Source organism: Chinchilla lanigera, unplaced genomic scaffold (genome assembly GCF_000276665.1).
Source record: "Chinchilla lanigera isolate Chin_1 unplaced genomic scaffold, ChiLan1.0 scaffold00068, whole genome shotgun sequence".
Lineage (NCBI taxonomy): Eukaryota > Metazoa > Chordata > Mammalia > Rodentia > Chinchillidae > Chinchilla > Chinchilla lanigera.
This window is the reverse complement of record NW_004955469.1, coordinates 3,474,535-3,493,131: the sequence shown is the minus strand read 5'-3', so window position 1 is coordinate 3,493,131 and position 18,597 is coordinate 3,474,535. Positions and strand designations below refer to the sequence as shown.

Here is an 18,597-nt window from a genome sequence, read left to right as displayed (position 1 = left end):
AAAAAAAAAAAAAAAAACAGCATAAGCAGAGGAAGCATTGGTACTCAACGCTGAAAAATTGGTCTCTTCTGGGCCTGCATGGGATCAGCTTGTTCCACAAGAGTAAATTGTTCCCCAGACCACCAACCTGAGGATCCCTGTCTTCCTTCTTATTGCTGCAAGTGGCTACCTAGAACTAACTCTGCCTAATCAAGTGAATTAAGCACAAATATCAGTCTGTAGAAAGGGAACCTATAGCTCTTCAGTATATCAGCATTAGCATAAGTACATTGAGCCCATACATGATATAAGCAACAAGTCTTCTTAGCTCTGCCCACAACTCCTCTTTCTTTCACCACCCAGTGCAAGGCTAAGTATGCAGAAAGTAATCAGTAAGTGTTTTTTTGCTAATTTACTCATTGATTGACACTAGTTTTGTCAGGGTTTGCAAGGGAATAGATTTAATACACAACCTATAATTTATATTGTTATTTTATAATATTCACCCAAAGAGTCAAATGCAGAAGTGTGGGGCTGGGGATTTAGCTCAGTGGCAAAGCGCCTGCCTGGCAAGCGCAAGGTCGTGAGATCGGTTCCTGGTACCGGAGAAAAACCAAAAAAAAAAAATAAAACAAAAAAAAAATGCAGAAGTGTGTAAGAGATCTGTCCACACAGTAGAGACCCAAAGCATCCAGCTAAGGGCCTGGATTCCGTGATATTCATTCCATGAGTTCAGCTGGAGGCCTAGAGCCCATGACAATACCTCATGCAAGTATGTATGAAGAATCTGCACTGGGAAGGCAGGGGTCAGTGCTGGCAGCTAGAAAGTCTGTGCCAGTGGAATGAAGGATCTGTGCCAGCAGGCCAAGGGAGCTGCACTGGAGCAAGGAAGCAACATGTAAGGTAAGGACCAGAGCGCCCCCAAAAGAACCGCAGCCATCCTCAGTGACATCGTTGCTCCTCCAGCGATGAGGAAAACCAGCATGACAAGATTCTCCAGGAGAATCAACAGCTCACCATCTTCTCTTCCAGTTCTTTTTATGCTGTTGGCAGCAGTCCTCAGGTGGCCGTCCACACCCAGAACCACGCTGATTCAGTCCAGCTGAGTGTTACAAGATGACCATTAGTTAATCCACCACAATTTGGAAGCTTTGTGATTTTTGTTCTTGTTTTTGAGTTCCAATTTAATTTATAGTTTGGAATTTCAATACTCTACTATCAGCAATTCATAGAACAAATAGACAAAAATCAGCCAGAATATAAAATACCTTAATAACACCATGGATCAACAGAATTTAATTAACATTTATAGAACTACACCAAACTCTGCAGAATACACATTTTTTTCAAGGAACATTCACCAATATAGGCCATAAACAAAAGTCAAAAAACTTTTAAAAACTTGAAATCATACAGAGTAAATCCTCTGAACATAATGGAATCAAACAATTGTTGGTTTCAATCACACTACTCATGAAAGTCATATAATATTATTTTTGTCTCATTTTGATATTACTTGTACCAAACATGTTATTGTTGGTTGATGCTTTAAGAATCTGTTAAATAAATAGCCAAAAATATTTCTTCCAGCAATTCTTTGAATGGACCTGACATCCTATGTAAATGAACCTTTTCGAACTGCTGGGTTGCAAGTTCACTGTTCTCTTGCAAGTAACACCTTTGTTCGTCTTGTTTCCTAGACACAGCATTCACAGTGCTGAAGCACTAATCTGCCCTTCCTGGTTAAACAGAGGTCGATGGCTGTGTTGTCTCTTGAGCTAAAGGGACTTGGGTTTGAGTTGTGGGAGGGTCCACAGCTCTCTAGGAGACTGCCTTTAATCCCCTAGAGGCTTTACTCCACGAGCAGAAAAATAGCCTCCAAAGGACAAAGTCGGCAAATGTTATCATTCTCCTTCCTGGGTTATCTTAGTGTCCCAGGGCAGTTATTCTCTGGGGTTGTCCCACCCCCAGAATGAATGCCACAGCAGTTGTGTGGCCACCAGACTGCAGGACTGGTGCAGCCCAGAGAGGTGCCCTACAGGCATTCCCCAGCAGTACCCTTCCACAGAGCTGTTGCTTTGGCCACGCTCAGAGGGTCCCCTTACAATGTGAAAGCCACATTTGAGAAGGCAATTCCAAGATCATTCAGACAGTTGTCCCTGGCCAGCGAGTGTGCTGACAGAGTCTTCGAGAAGTTTCCAAAGCTCTTCTCAGGAGACCTATCCCACTGTCCACTGGAAGGAGCTCTACTTCCCTTGTAGAGTCCACATTCAAGTTGATATGGGCTCAGATGTCCTCTCAAAATGCATGCACTGCAGCTCTCCCCTCCAATATGATAGTCATATGTGGAGATGAGGCCTCTGAGTTTTAACTAGGTTTAAGCGTGGTCATGAGTCCAGGACCCTCATGTTGGAATGACACCAGAGAGTTCTGTCCCCTCTCATCTTCCCTCCACCTGAAGACACTGTGAGTTGTCCACATGTCAGGAAGAAAACTCTCTCTGAGATCTCTGACTTTCAGCCTCCCAAACTGTGAGCAAATAAATTTCTGCTTTTAAAGCTGCCCATCTGTGGTATTTGTTATGACGGCCCCAGAAGACTAATTCGTATATTGAAGCCCTAACCCCAACACCTCAGCTGTATCTGCATTTGGAGATAAGGTCTTTAAGGAGGTAACTGAGTTAAAGGAGGTCACTGGGGTGGGTCCTGTCCAATATTCCCTGTGTTTTTATAAGGAGAGGAGATTAGTACAGACAAGCACAAGGGTAGGCTATGTGGAGAGACAGAGAACAGGGCCATCTACAAGCCAAGGGTGGAGGATGCAAAAGGAACCACTCCTACCAACTTCCACAACCCAGAGCAGTGTGAAGATAAATTCCTGCTACTTGCACTGCCCAGTCCATACACTTTGTTATAGCTAGGATAGAGTCACTGTGAAGAATGCTGCCCATGCCCACATCCCAGCCCTTGCAGCAACTCAGAACATAAATTAGCTCAGAGATTTGGGGGTAGCAGGTGGTGGACAGGAGAAGGAGAGTGTGAAGGAGGAGGAAGAATAGAATAGAGCACACTGACAGAGGGTGGAGATGAGGGCTGAGTTTTGGCAAAGGAAACAGGAGAGTGTGTGTCCTAAGAAAGAGTAAGAGGAAAGAGAGGTGGGAGCGTGGGAAGAAATGGCTTGCTCCCAGGAACTTTCTCTCTCCCCATGTAGAAGGCTAGGAAGGGGCATCAGGGCTAAGACAGGAGCAGCTGCTGGTCTGACCTAATGGCAGGGGTCAGGTCATCAGCAGAACAGGGCTAGGAAACAGCCGATGCTGACTATCACCTCTGTCTTCCAGCTTTTCTGTCCAGTGAGGAAGCAAAGAACTCACCTTCCTTTTCACAAAGAGACACAGCTGTATTATTTAAGAGGTGAGAAGGAAGTAATTAATTATCTGGATAATCCAAGCATTCATCACCACAAGAGGAATAGGTGGATCTGAATTCACTGCCTTAGTTTCCATTTTATATTGGAATTGTTAAAAGTAAATGGCACGTCTGGCCTCCATCTTTGCCTGAGCACTGGCAGGGAACACAGAATGCTGAGGCTGGGTTTCCCCAAGGGACTCAGGGGAGAAGCTAGACTGGGTTCAGAATGAGAAGACAGACTCATTCTTACTCATTCTCTGGTATTTTCGGGGTGTGATGCATGCCTCACACTTCAGATTACTATTAATCAGATAGATTTGACCATAGGTAGTAAGCGCCATCGGGCAAGTATAGGATAACCTTGGGAAAAGAGCTGAGATGTCCATGCTAACTTCACACTTAACCTACTTGGAGGAAATCCGTGAGTCATATTTGAAAGGATTAACATTAACATGAAGAACATACCCAAAGAGAAGCAACCACACACATTTCCAGTGGTTTCTGCTTCTCCCCTGAGCATTTCTCATCAGAAGTCTGGACACTATGGAAGCTACACAAAAGAAAATGTCCCTCAGCCCCATCTCCTTTGCCCAAAGCAGCTCTCCATGGCTTTGTCACCGCGCCTCTCAAAGCACGAGCCAGTTATGGCCCAGAATCTTCCTGTTTTATTTCTCTAACAAATGCCCTTAAGAGTCTTGGGTTTCCTAATCCTCTCATTGAGATTCAGGATAGTGGAGTGTGAACTGCAAGGATAGAAAGTCAGAACTCTGAGTTTAAGTTCTAGCTCATCTATTTATATGAAGGTGATCTTGAAATGTCATTTAGCTCTAGGGATTTGAGGTGTTTTGCCAATGATGTGTAGCATAAAACTCAGAGTTATTAGGATTAGACGAAGTGACAGATAGCAAAGTCCTTTACAAATCATAAAGAATTGTGCAATTTCATCTCTACTAATAAGATCCTTGTTCATTTCCTCAGGTAGAGGGCAATGTGTGTGTGTGTGTGTGTGTGTGTGTGTGTGTGTGTGTGTGTCTGTGTGTGCATGCCCGTGCCACCAGTCTTGAGGTACTGTTTTTGTGTTGCTTAGTTAATCTTCGTACATATTTAGAATTGTCCCATCTAGATACCTGTCCTGGTACAATGAGAACAAAATTTTTTGTCTTATAGAGAGGCTACCCTTGGGTTTCTGTTTGTAGGAATAGTTGTTAAAATATCCATGGTACAGGTTTTTTCTGTCAAATATGAAATAAGACCATCTGTGGAAGTTATCTCAGCGATGGACTCAGTATTGCGGCTTAGTAAATATTCAGGGTTTTAAGTACATAATGCGATGTGTTGACTAGTTCTTGGGTGCTGCTAAAAAACAGAGATGAGCTACTTCTCCTGTCCACATCTGTTACACAGCAATTATTCCTCTGGGGCCCTGTCTTGTTCCATTAGTTGCTTTGTTTCCCTGTTCCCTGGCCCCACGCCTAACTCTTAATCTCCTCCCTCACACCAAAAGCAACCAATCTAAGTTGTCTGAAGTCAGTTTATCTATTTTTTGGTGTGTTACTATTTTTGTGTGCTTCCTAAGAAACATATTGAGCTGTTTTGAGTGCTTTATTTCTCTAACCACACATACCCTCCTAAGGAAAAGGAAAGAATGGTTCCCAGGGCATTGTGGATTCCAAGAAGAGCTAGAGATTTCAGCTTCAGGCACCAGGAAAATCTTTTTCCTTCCTGAAAAGGGCTCAGAGCTCATCTGCTCAGGGACTGTGGCTCTGTCTCAGCTGACTGGCCAGTGCTTTGGAAAGCACCAGAAAGGAACGCACCTTGATAAGAGCTGATCCTGCCCATTAAGCAATAAAGCTGATGTCACTGTCTCAGGGCACAGGTCATGTGCCTTAGGAAGGAGGGAAAAGAGGTGAGGCTTTCTATAGGTTCACTGAACCTAAAAAATTCTAAAGGCAAGGTTCAGAATGGAGCCTCTATACCCAAAACCTAACTCAAAATGGATTTCAGACCTAAATGTAAGGTCTAACATTGTAAACCTTCTAGAAAACAACATAAGAGCAAGTTTGCCTAACTTTGATTTAAGCAATTATTTCATAGCTATATCACCACCTGGACAAGCAGCAGAAAAAATAAAGTATGTTTCATCAAAATTTAAGACTGGCTTACTTCTAAGGAAAACAAAAAGACAGCTCATAAAATGAGACAAAATATTTGTAAATCTTATATCTGATAAGGGACTTATATACAAAACAGATAAAGAACTCTTACAACTTAATAATTAAAAGCCCAAACAGCCTAGTTAAAAAATTCAAAACCCAAAGTATCTGAATAGCTATTTCTCCAGAGGATATACACAAATTGCCAGTAAGAACACTAAAAGATGCTTAACAGGATTAGCCATCGCAGAAATCCAAATAAATGCCACATGAGATACTGCATCACACCCCTAGTATGGCTATCCTAAAAAGGACAAGTAATAAGGAGTGTTGACAAGGACAGGGAGGAACGGAAATCTTCACACACTGCTGGTGGTCAGTTAAAATGGTGTAGACATTTGGAAAACAATCTGACAGGTCTTGAATGATTAAACAGAGAATTGCCACATACTGTAGCAATCGTGCTCCTAGATAAATACCTAAGAGAAAGAAAAACATATGCCTACACAGAAATTTAACATGAGTGTTCATAACACCGTGATTCAAAACAGCAGGTCAGTGGAAACAACACAAGTGCCCCTCAACTGATGAATAGGTTAATAAATGCAGTATATCCCTACAATGGAATGCTATTGTAAACTAAGACAACCACTATGGAAATCAGTGTGGCAAACCCTCAAAATTCTAAAAATAGAAATTCCATTTGACTCAGCTATCCCCCTTCTAGGTATCTTCCCAAAATAGTGAAAGTCATCATGTTACAGGGATACAGGCATATTTATGTTTATAGTAGCACAATTTATAAGAGCTAGATCTTGGAAATATCAGACATGTCCATCACAAATGAATGGACAATGAAAATGTGGCACTTATATACAACAGAGTACTACTCTGCCATAAAGAAAGATAAATTTGAGGCATTGATGGGGAAATGGAGGCAACTTGAGAACATAATGTTAAATGAAATACATTGGAGGCTGGGGATATAGCTCAGTGGCGCAAAGCCTGCCTGGCAAATGCAAGGTCATGAGTTCGATTCCTGGTACAAAAAAAGAAAAAAAAAAAAAAAAGAAAAGAAAAGACAAGAAATACATTGGACACAAAAGCTTAAATATTACATGGTTTCTCTTTTATATATGGAGAAAGAGAGAGACAGAGAATAGATAACTAGAAAGTAGGGAGAAATTCAAATAATTCCCCAAACTACTTATTCTGTTATTGCAAAAATATTTTAGGATGTATGTTAATTTATTTCACTTGTACTACCAGTTTCTTTTTGTACATTGAAAAGAAGTTTTGACCTTTTATTTGTTTGTTTCTTCTTTGTAAGGAGACTCTTTTTGTCTGACTTAGACTCTGAGTAACGTGTTGGCCAGTCTTTTAAGATCATGATACCCAGTATATTAACTATTCTGTAATTATTTTGCTTTACTTTTTCATAGGATTAAGAAGACTGCTTTTATATTTTCTTAATTAATACCTACTTGCATTACATTAAAAATAAAAAAGGTTATTATATGGGTCAAAATGCCCCAACAAAGATGAATGACCTGTGACAATAACATACTAAGTGAAAAAAGGACAGTTACAAAAGACTATATGGCCCCATTTATATAAATGTGAAAATGAGGCAAATCTAGAGACAAAAAACCAACCTAGAACTAACTGGAGGATCAGGGAGCTGAAGAGCAATGATTAATTGATATCAGATTTCCTTCTGGAGTGATAAAAATATTCTAAAACTTATTATTCTGATATTTGCACAATTCTGTGAATGTGCTAAAAATCACTAAGTTGTACACTTTAAATAGGTATATTTTAGGGTATGTGAATTTTTCCTAATAAAATTGTCTTTTATAAGTCCCTTTCCACTGAAGGGAAGGGAGGAGAATGGGAACAAAAAAGAGTTAAGATATATTATGCCCAGGTACACAAATTCCCTATGATGAATGTGGTCATTATGTAGGTCAAAAGTATATCAATAAAATTAATTTTTAAAGGGGGATAGCTGAGTCCAATGGAATTTCTATTTTTAGAGTTTTGAGGGATCTCCACACTGATTTCCATTGTGATTGTCTTAGTTTACAATAATATTCCATTGTGTGGACATACTGCATATATCATTTTATGAAGTCAACATAGATTTTGTACATTTTTAAGATTGAGTTCCTCTCCAGTGTAGACCTTGAAACAGCTAAGAGGGCCATTATTTTTAAAAGTAAGTTTATTAAAAGATAAATGCCATTTAAAAAAAAGAAAAAAGAAAGACAATGAAACCTTGACTCTAAACAGCAAGGATCTACCCACTTCCTGCTTTGAAAATTTTATTAGTCAACTTTGTATAACCATAACAAAATACCCAACGCAGTTAACTAATTAAGAACAAAGGTTTAATGAGTCACAGATTTGGAGTTTCAAAGGCATCAGGGTGGGAATCATTGGTTTGGCTTGTGGTAAGTGTGGCAGATGGTGACCCACTGTGGCAGAGATGGATGGGAGGAAGAGTGTGCATCACCAAGTAAGAGGAAGATGCTGAGGTCTGCCATTCCTCTGCGGGAAACCTCCAATGACTCAAAGTCCTCCCACTAGGCCCTGCCTCCTGAGGTGAAACAGCACTCCTCAGCAGTGTCACTCGAGAGACCAAGAAGACTTTAACATCTGGGCCATGGAGCACATTCAACATCCAAGCCACAAATGGCCAAATGACCACTCAGTCTGGGTTCTGGGCATGAGCTCAGTCTCAGTGCTAGGGGAGGAGAGATGGACACAATGGAACAGGCAGTGTAGTATGGGTTTTAAACGCATACATGTATACACATGACTTTTTATTTATTAAAGACTTAAAATATTCATGTTCCAAAATTCCAGCAACTAAAGAAGAAACACTGAGGACTCTCCCTCCCACCCTCATCCTCAGGCATCTGGTTCTCCTCGCCTCAGACAACCAATGCTCTCTCTCTCAGTTTCTCCACACTTTTTCAATGGATATTTTATATCTACAAGGAAAATTTTAAAAAACAAAGGCACAGTAGTGAGGATAATACGTTACCATTTAAACAACGTGGTTTGGTTTTGAATGTAGGATACAGGTAAAAATAAGGCTCAGAAATAAAGTCCACTCAGTACAGATACAGTTTCTAGCTTTCCTTTAATGGATGGCCTGTGATATAGAGAGAAGAGAGAAATAGCAGAGAACAAGGTATGACCGCAAAATGTAGGTACGTTTGCAGGACTCGTCTGGCCATCTGTAGGTAGACAGGCTGAAGAAGTTTCCTTTTCGGGGATCCTTAATTGCTAGGCTGACTACAGCATTACCTAATTTCACTAATTCCATCAGTTAGGCAGCCTACTAATGATGTCCAGGAACTGTCAGATTGGTGGTACATCCATATTAGAGGAGCTAGATTCAATGACCTACATCCCCCTGAGTCCTGAACCTCTGTGATTCTATATAATTAGCTGTGTAGTGGTATTTATTCTAAAAACACACCAAGAGCAATCAATTAAATTGTTCACTTTTAATGAGTAGTAAGTTAAAGGAACTGATATCAAGGGTCTATCCTTATAAAGCGCCTCTCACCCACTATGAGACCCCAGTTCAGTCCTTGCCATGAAAAAATCTTTAAAACAAAACAAAAATCCTTAAAACAAAACCAAAAATGTAAAGAAAAAAACCTTTAGGCTGTCTAGATGTTAGCTTTTCTATTTATAAAATCAAACTATCGTCTAGAGTTGGTGTCTGAGATCCTTGCTGGGTCTGAGGCTCTGTGAGTTCCACTTCCTACACCCCGCTTCACAGCTCTTGACAAGGGGAACCCCCACCCCCATGGCCTTCTGTAGGATTGGCAGTTTTAAGGCCATATGTCCTATATTTAGTGCCAAGTATATTACATGCGGTGTTACAGTAACCCCCACTTAAATCACAGAGTTTAATTAGCCTGCCAGCTCTGTCCTGGCCCAAACGCAGCAAACTGTGTTCCTCCCCAATCCCTCATCTCACTTCAACCGACTTCTCTCTGGACTCCAGTTGGCTGGCTGAGTCCTAAGCTGTCAGACACATCCAGCACAGTCTCCACTTCCTGCCACCGCTCTGTCAGCAGTGCCTTTCACTGCAGTGACCTAACTCCTGTCCCCCTCCACGACTCAGCTCAAGTGTCACCGTTCTAGGATCCATGACACCACCTTGGCCCCTACAGTCCAATGGGTTAACTCATCCTGGGCACTTTACATCCACTGGAGATGGGCCATGATGTGTTACCGCGCCCTTCTCCTCACCTGTGAGCTCCCTGAGAGCTCAGGGACCCCCAGAATACGTGAAGAGAATCAGTGGTCATGGGTGTGGTGAGGTTTAGTTACCCATCCAGCTGGCTTCCCTCAGCCTTCTGAGCGTAGAGCATTCTGAGGCTTAGTCTCATGGAAATATAAAGAAAACTTTTAAAAATGAATTAGTAAGCAGCAACTTGTAGCACCAAGTGATATCCCAGGAAGCTTGTCTGAGATCATAGCCATGAGGAAGCCTAAAGTCAGGCTTAAGGAAGAACTTCCCAAAAGTGTTCTCCAGACTTAGCATTCTCCAGGCCCCCAGGAAGGTAAGCCTTCTTATTTAGAAATCTGCTTATGGTGGGGGAGGCTTTCTCCTTTTGGCCAGCATAAGCACAGGTCTTCGCAGAGGTCACCAGAAAATGCATCCTGCTCAATGATCTTGAGACTTCAGCCACAGCTCTCACCACCATGAGTTTGGACCCTGTGCAATCTACATATTTACTTCTGTAGAATCACTGGAGCCAGAGCAGGAATGGGTCCTAGAGTCCATCCAGCCCTGCTTTCTCATCACAGGGTCTTAGAGAGTGTCCCATGATCCTTGCTCACAGATCCTGCCTCTCTCATAGATCCGAGTCCACTGTGCATTCTAAATTCAGCCATAAATATAAGCAGTGACACCCAAGAGCCAAAATAAAGGCCCACAGGAAAGAAAGCTGTCTCCTGAGGACCACATGACACTACAATCACAGCGCTTAGTCCTTAGTACAAGGTGTTAAGGAAGGGGGGACATAAAAGTGCCAACTCCACAGGCTTCCTGCTGTCCACACCTATCTCTCTAATTGGCAAGGTCATATGTAAACAGGTAAAAAATTAAATAATATTATGAGAAAAACACATAAGATCAGTCTAACAATGAGACATGAAAACTCTTTGTGATTCTGTACAGGAACCAACAGAGGGGAGGTCAAGTTCAGCAGCCACGAAGTAAAATTGGGCTGGTCCCCAGAAATGGCTCATCAGAGGAAGCTGGGCCAGAGCCAGCCGTGGGAAGCTGGCAGGGTGATCTCTTCAAGTCAAGGAAGTGACGTGGCGCACACGAAGAACCTCACTGCACACTGAAACCTGCTGACGTCTGACTTCACTCCCCTTAAGAACTGCTGTCCCGCATTCCAACTTTATCTCTTGGATAGCAGAATGACAGAGTATGAAGGTTCCTTCTTGCCCCCTCGTGGGAGATTCAAAATCATTCACTTTCATGTCTGCATTTGACTAACACTAACGCACCTTATCATCTTCTGCTTGAACTGTTCACCTACATGCACCATTTTTATCTTGATATTTCTCATATGTGTGTGTGTGTGTGTGTGTGTGTATGCGCACGCACGCACAAGCTTTGTCACTGGCATGTGCAGGCCACACTGGGCATAGTTCCATCTACAGTTCTTGAAATTTACTTTCCAGCCTCTGGGCATCATTTGCAATTATAATGCTGTCACAAGCAGAAAAGAGATAGGCTAATTAATCATTGTCAATATTGGTCCCTATTTGCCAGATGAGTTTTTTGAACAGCATGGCTGGGAATAATTTGTATCAGATTGTATTTCCTCACTTTATGTCACTGAAAACATTTATTTAGCATCATGGTCACTATACATAAATATCCTGGAAGCAATGGGGTATAACTAAACAGCACAGTTTCATTCATTATATTCAGCAAATTATGTACTGAGTACCTACATGGTACTTCAATATGTGCACTGCACTAAATTCAGAATACTGGGCTGCTGGGGAGCTTCAAGAGTTTGCATGGTTTTCTGAATTATGTCAGAACCCTCCGGTTACCTGCAGATAGGCAGAATGAAGAATTTTATGTCTGAGACTATAACTGGGACATTTAGCATGATCTAACTCCTTGGAATTCAGGTATCTTTCTAATGGGCACCCAGAGTTCTATGATTACTCAGCTTGATGGTTCACCCAACAGGACTTTGAATTCACAAGCTGATGAATCATAGAGACTAGCTGATAAACCAGAGCAACTAGTCTATATGACAGTGAAGTGACAACCACCAGCCTACTTGTTTTGGTAAGGCCTCAGTTTGCCTCAGAAAGGAAGTGACTTCAAATACCAGAAACTGGAGAAATCATCAGAGCCAAGAAGATGCTCAGTCAAAGCTATACATTGCCTCACGGTTGTCCTCTTTCACCCCTACCCTTTTCCTTGGCCTTTATTTCCTGCTTGTGTTTGGTTAACCTCTGTCTATCTAGAGGTCGTGGTTAGCTCAGTCAAAGAAGCACCCAACAAACAGTGGAATTCTGCTGGAATGATGAGGATCACTGCTTATTGAGAGCCTTCTGCTTGCCAGTTATCTCACTAGATGCTTCCCAGTTCACATAATCATTGTTACTTAATCCTCATTACAATTCTGAGGAGACAGATACCATCAATCCTGTGAGCACAGAGGGGCCTAAGGAGGCAACAGGACCCACCCAAAGTTACCAACCTCACGTGAAACCCAGGTGAGATTCAACCCCAGCTCCTCCTACGTCTCATGCTCACTTTGGCTTCCAAAAACCGACCTCTCAGGACCAGGACTTTTTCTGTTCAATGAGTAGCTTGTAAGCAGATTTCTGGATTCCTGGGTGTACCTGGAATTTCTCTGGAAACTGGCTGATGTCCTTTAAAACTTAGAACCTGTTTACAAGAATCAACTGAGAAAAGTTCTGCTTAAAAGAAAAAGGGGGAAGGGAGATACCTGTGGTCACACAATATCTTTTGAAATAGCTTTAAGGCTCTGAGTAGACTCTGTTATTTAAGAAAATTCACACATTAATCCCTTCAGTATTTCTGAGCGGACTCAAGGCAGCCCAACTCGCCACTCCCTCTAAGGCGCTGTGTACTGCGCCTCACTGGAGAATCCACACGGCGCAGCACCCAAGCAGCCCAGGGGACCTTCCCAAAGGTCATCAGAAAAAGAAAAGGAAGTGAGCCCAGAGTTTCAACTCTTCAGGTTTTCTCAGTGAGAGCTGTTGACAGCTCTTTCACAGACATGCCAACATTTCACAGTTTTCCCACCATCCAAGCCCTCAGATTCCCCTTTGATTACAACTTCGTGAAAATTATGTTTCATTCTCATGCTGACCATCGGACACTGGTTTTATCTGCCACCGAGATTTGTCCCTGGCATATGTGGGCCACACGGGGCGTAGTTCCATCTACAGTTCTTGAAATTTATTTTCCAGCCTCTGGGCATCATTTGGAAGAAACCCTGGATGTGTGCTTGTAAATTAACGTCAGCTACCTCTTGCTGCCTCCTCTATACTTAAATACTCTTACCCGTTCTCGCTGAACTGAGTATGCTTGGAATGGGACCGTTTCCTCATGCACAATGGTGCTTGTCCTGTGGAAAGTTAACCCATGTTAAATAACACGAATAAAATGCTCAAAGAAATGGGTCTTTGGGGCCATTACTTTTCCAGACCCTTCATGATGCCATGCTGCAGGTTGGGCAGTGTCAGCTGAGACCTCTGTAACATCTGCCCCTAATGGAGCAATGGTCCCAGAAGGGAGTTTGTGTCCACCGACAACAGTACCTGAATGAGGTGAGCCTTGGGGCCCGGGGACAGGGAACAAGACACATGTCACATGCATGTGTTTTTCTGAGGGAACAGTGGTCCTTACACATGAGTATGGTTTAAAATTGACACTTATGGAACCGTCTGTAGTACCATCAGAAGATTTCAGCAATTTCAAGAGTAGCTTGCTCCATGCGGATGTATCTTACAAATCAAACAAAATGAACACATTGGAACAAAAGGCCCTGCCTTCTGCAGCAGAGCTTCCAGGATCCTTCCCCACCCATCCCCCTACATGGCTTCTAGGACACCTGCCACCCGCCCTCCATCCTGTGGTCCCCCAGCAGTTGAGATCCCACAGCTGAATGCTCTTTGCATGCTGCCTTGACTCTTGCCCACTTCTTGTATGTGTGTCTCATTTCCCCCACCAGGCCAGGCTCAGACATTCACCCACCTATCACAGCACCAGCCCATCAATAACCTCACGTGACCGGCCCCGGGGCAGTCAAGTCAGGGCTGCGAAAATGCCTCGGAGGAGCGATTTCCAGGCAGAAGCACAGAGTGCTGGAGAAACTATCCTGTGGGACTGGGCAGTGCCTAGGAGAGAAGGAAAGGACTGGCAAGAAGGTTCTCAGCTGTTGCTGGGGATGCGCTGTGTCCTGCCCTCTCCCCCACGTACCTGTGTTGGCGTCCCCACCCCAGAGGAGATTAGGAGCTGGTGTGTGGGGGGAAAGGCCCAGGTCCTCAGCTTCCCAGGAAGCCCTGCTGGGGGGCCTGGGGATGGTCTTCTCCACCAGACCTCTTTGCTGGGCTTTTGAAGATTTGGGCACCTGGACTAAGGCCAGCAGTCCATCCCACAGAGGCCATGCAGGGTCACTTACCAAGCCTCCCTCCTTCCCCTTGCTCTCTCTTCTCTCCCCAAAGCCAGAGGTCTTGGTCAGGATTGGGCTATTCACAGAAGCGCTAAGTCCACCAAAATGGGAAACACCATAGGACAATATCCCAAACAGGAAGCCAAGGACTCGCTCTCCAAGGCTCCAGAGCCAGAGCAGGAGGGCTTTGTCCCTGTGTTCAGTCATCTCCCTCAGGCACCCAACTCAGGAAAAGCCCCAGACCGTAACCCTCCACCCCAGGCCTACTGTCCAAGATCCCAGTGGGGGGCAAAGCCAGGCAGGGCCAAGCTGAGTCTGAGATGAGCCCCTCCTGGGCCCTCCTTGGGGCCTGGAGACAAGCTCTTGTGGAAAAGCAAACAGGCTAGGGACAGGCTGGGGACCTGCCCTTTGGACCTTTTGCAACTCTCCTTAAGCCAGGGCCTTCTATAAATGGGGCGCTCGTGCGGGCCGGGCATTCCCACTGCACCTGCCCGGAGCCCAGCCGGCTGTACGTCCCAGGGAGCCCGCGAGCCGGGCAGCGGACAGAACCGCACTGCCGGCAGCCAGCATGGGCCCGCCGAGGTCCGCGCTGTGGCTGCTGCTGGGGCTGCTGCTGCTGCTCCTGGACGCCGGGGCCCAGGCCGGTGAGTGTGGGGAGCCGGATGACAGCCCCACTTAGACCCAGGAGAGAGGTGGCCTGGGCAGAGGGAGGAAGCCACTGGGTCCCCAGGGTCCGCACGCAGCCAGGCCAAACCGGAACCTGCCGGAATGGAGGTGGGGGGTCCTCCAGAGCTGCTTCCCACTCAAAAACATGACCCATGCCAGAGTCCTTCCTACAAACCCTGTGCCCAGTAGGGGACATGGAAAGATGCCATTTTCTTTCTCTTTTTCTTTCAGAAGACAAAGCGCCAGAAAATGTCAGCCCAAGCTGTCTGAGTAAGAATTCCCCCCCGGGGGTGGGGGGCCGGCCTGAGCCCCAGCTGGTCCTTCTGGTCACCAGGGCCCCTCACTCACATGGCACTGAGGCAAGGCTTGGATTGGTGTGCACTGCTGGGAGCCCCAGTCGGGGCCCGGGCTTCTGCCTTCCCCACCCCAGGGCTCTCAGCCCATTCTGCCTCCTCTGTCCCAAAGAGTAGCCTGGGGGAGGAGAGGGAAGACTGCCCACTGTGTTAGACTGTGAACACTAAACACAAAATGTCTTGTTTATTAGTGACTAATCATTGATTCAAAGTTTGTGCAGATGAGGAAATGCTGACTTTAACCTTTGTGCAAAAATCCAGACCCCCGCAGCTCAGTGTTTACCTGACCCCAGGGGTCAGAGGAACTGGCATTGTGATGCTGCAGGACCTAATGTTCTCTGGAGAGGACCAGGAGGGCCTCCAATGAAGCAGCACCGCCATCTGGTGGCCATCTGGCATCACTACATCGAGAGCATGACCCAGTTGTTATTTTTCTCCTATTGTTCACAAAATTCCCCTTAAGCAGAATAGAATCCTCCGGAAATTCCTTCTTAAGGGCTTTTCAAATCAACCAAATATCCTTAGTGCTTAATGAATGTTGCCTCGGATAGAATCAAAATAGAATTATGGTATTTTAAAGCTGAGAAACTATCCCTTTGTTAATGATGTCAACCCTTGATGTTCAAAGGGTTTCTTCCACAGGCTTTGGGAGTCCCATTACTGGATACCTGAAACCCTCCTCTCTATACTTCAGATGATATAGTTAAGGAATCCTGACTAACTATACATCAGTCTCAGCAAAAACATAATGGAGAAGTTAGATCTATAAAGGAAAATTAAATATAATGTGAAGTCATTTAAAAATAATTTAAATCCAATTACCATGTTTTAGTATCATGCCACCTCCCCTCTCAGCTCAGAACTGTCTGTCTTTGGGAGTGTTGTTTGTCCTACGTAGCTGACTTACTTCTCCTTGTTGTAGAAGAGGCAACTCGATTCAAGCACCTCCGGAAATACATTTACAGCTATGAGGCCGAGAGTTCCAGTGGCATCCCTGGGACTGCTGATTCTAGAAGTGCCACCAAGATCAACTGCAAGGTAAGAAAGGCAGGGCTGGAGGAACCTGGAGCCCATGTCCTGCCCCACCCTGCTCCCACAGGCAGGCAGCCCCCAGCCTTTCCTCCACCCATCCCTCAGTGTGCAAGGCAGCCCCACTGGTGAGAAGCGGCCTGCCTTAGGAAACTTACTAGCCCACTTGATTTTCTCATTAGCTTCCAAGATGTAGTTGCAGGGCATGGTCTAGTCCTCCAGCAGAGTGTGACTTAGATTGGAACTTGAGAGGGGCCCAGCAGTGAGCTGAGCATCTCAGGAAAGCCCTGTGGGATGCAGTGTTTATGACTTAACTCAAACAGAATCTAAAAACAAATGGGAAAAAAAAGACAAAATGTAAACATGTAGTTTGTTCTTAATAAAACTTTCCTCCTTATTGAGACCGGTTGTACTCCTGGCCTCATAGCTGTAAATGTATACCTATGGGACAGATTTAAGGGCTACTGTTGAGGTTTGTGTGAGGAGGTGAAGTTGAGGCGTTACCTCTTTTTCTATAGGGGCTGTAGCTCTTGTCCTGCTGTCAAATAAAGTGGCTTTTGCTACCCACGGCACGTGCTGCTGGGGCAGACAGTGCAGATATAGAACATTTCCATCATGGCTGGCAGTTCTTTAAGGAACATTTAGGCATCTTTTTTTTTTTTTTAACTCCTGCTATATGCAGAGTTCTCAATAGGCTCTAGCTGATTCAAACAGGTTTTGGGGTGACTTCAAGAAACATTTGCTATAGCAACAATGATAACCATCTCCTCTTTCTTTTCCTTTTCCTTAACTCTCTCTCCTAGTCCACATCTCTTCTAAACACACCAAATTCTTTATATAGTGCAACTCTTGATGTTCTAAAGGGTCTCTTCTATAGATTTGGGGGGGCCAGCAGTGAGCTGAGTATCATTACTTGATACTTGACAATCGTCTCTCTGTACCTCAAATGATATATTCCAGGAATCCTAATTTAGGAAACTTGTTACTCCAGGAAGAGGAGAAAACCACAACTAGGGAAGGCCTCTGGTATTGCTGGTGGCATGGTGCCTGATGCCTGGAAGCATGTTCGGAACACATGTGATGCTGGGGACCAAACCATATTCCCCAACAGCACTTCCCTATGTTCTTGATTAAAGACTGAACGCTGGGCTGCGGGTATAGCTCTGGTCCTGATGGAGAACCTCAGTGTGCTACTCCTCCCATCCTCAGGTTGAGCTGGAGGTTCCCCAACTCTGCAGCTTCATCCTGAAGACCAGCCAGTGCACCCTGAAAGAGGTGTATGGCTTCAACCCCGAGGGCAAGGCCCTGCTGAAGAAGACCAAGAACTCTGAGGAGTTTGCAGCTGCCATGTCCAAGTAAGGCGTGGGTCTGTGCATCCGTGGTTGTGTTGGACACTGGTGCATGCCCATCCAGGTGTGAATGTGTGTTCCTGTTAGCCAGGCTCGAGAGTCTGAACATTTACATTTTGTTTTCACTGTGGATCAGGGAACTGCAGAGATTTCCTAAGTATCAAAAGGAAGGAAGTATTATTTATACTCTGCTAGCTAACTTCCCTTCATTATCATTTAAATGTGCTGCTAAAAGATCTCATGCTTTTAAACTCATTGAGATAATAAAGCTGAGGTAGTCTGATTAAACAAGTGTGCTTTTCCATTAAAGACTTACAGGAAGCTGGAGCCTGGGGTCTTCAGCACGGCTCCCAACAGTACTTACTGCTATGGCCAACTCCTGGGTTGCAGGGTCTGTGCAGTGCAGGGCAAGGGCAGCGCCGGCCTGAGCTGTTGACATGCCCTAGGCTGGCACCCGAAGCCGGTGCAGTTGTTCACAGCTGTCATCTCTTCTGGTGTGTCCGTGTTCATGTTGCACCAGTCATTAAGTATTTTCGACATCAGCCCCGCCTCTCCCCAGTTCAAGGTTGGGAAGCCCAAAGTGTGCACGGAGACACAGGACTACTTTTTTTGGCTGCATCAGGCGCCTCTATCCCTGCTTGTCTTTTCATGTTGAAGCCAGTCCTTTCCTGTGAAAGAGGCCTGAGGCCGTATACAAGGAGAATGTCTAACTAATGTCTGAGGGGCAGCTCAGATCCATGAGCAGTCAGGAAACACACTCATAAATTAATGTCACAAGAGGATATGAGCACCTTACGTCTGTGAGACTGCGGACCTTAGAACAGACATGGCCTGTGTTGCCAGCACGCTGGAGGGCAAGAGCATATCCCACATTCTGCTGCAGGAATAGAGAGCCACTAAGCTCAATCTGCTCTGGCTGAAAATACTTAGATTCCCTGGCAAAGCAGTCC

At 44.6% G+C, this 18,597-nt stretch overlaps 1 protein-coding gene across 2 annotated transcripts in view; it reads left to right on the top strand.

Moving 5' to 3' along the window:
* The first annotated feature begins 14,723 nt into the window (after positions 1–14,723).
* Positions 14,724–18,597, top strand: part of Apob (apolipoprotein B) — a 40,987-nt gene continuing 37,113 nt past the window's right edge. The window contains exons 1-4 of one of the 2 annotated variants that reach the window (XM_005400359.2): positions 14,724–14,894; positions 15,151–15,186; positions 16,192–16,307; positions 17,508–17,653. In XM_005400359.2, the coding sequence (XP_005400416.1) occupies positions 14,819–14,894; positions 15,151–15,186; positions 16,192–16,307; positions 17,508–17,653 (374 nt within the window). In that variant the 5' untranslated portion in view covers positions 14,724–14,818. Of the gene's footprint in view, positions 14,895–15,147; positions 15,187–16,191; positions 16,308–17,507; positions 17,654–18,597 lie in introns of both variants that reach the window. The other variant, XM_005400358.2, reaches the window with a different exon arrangement.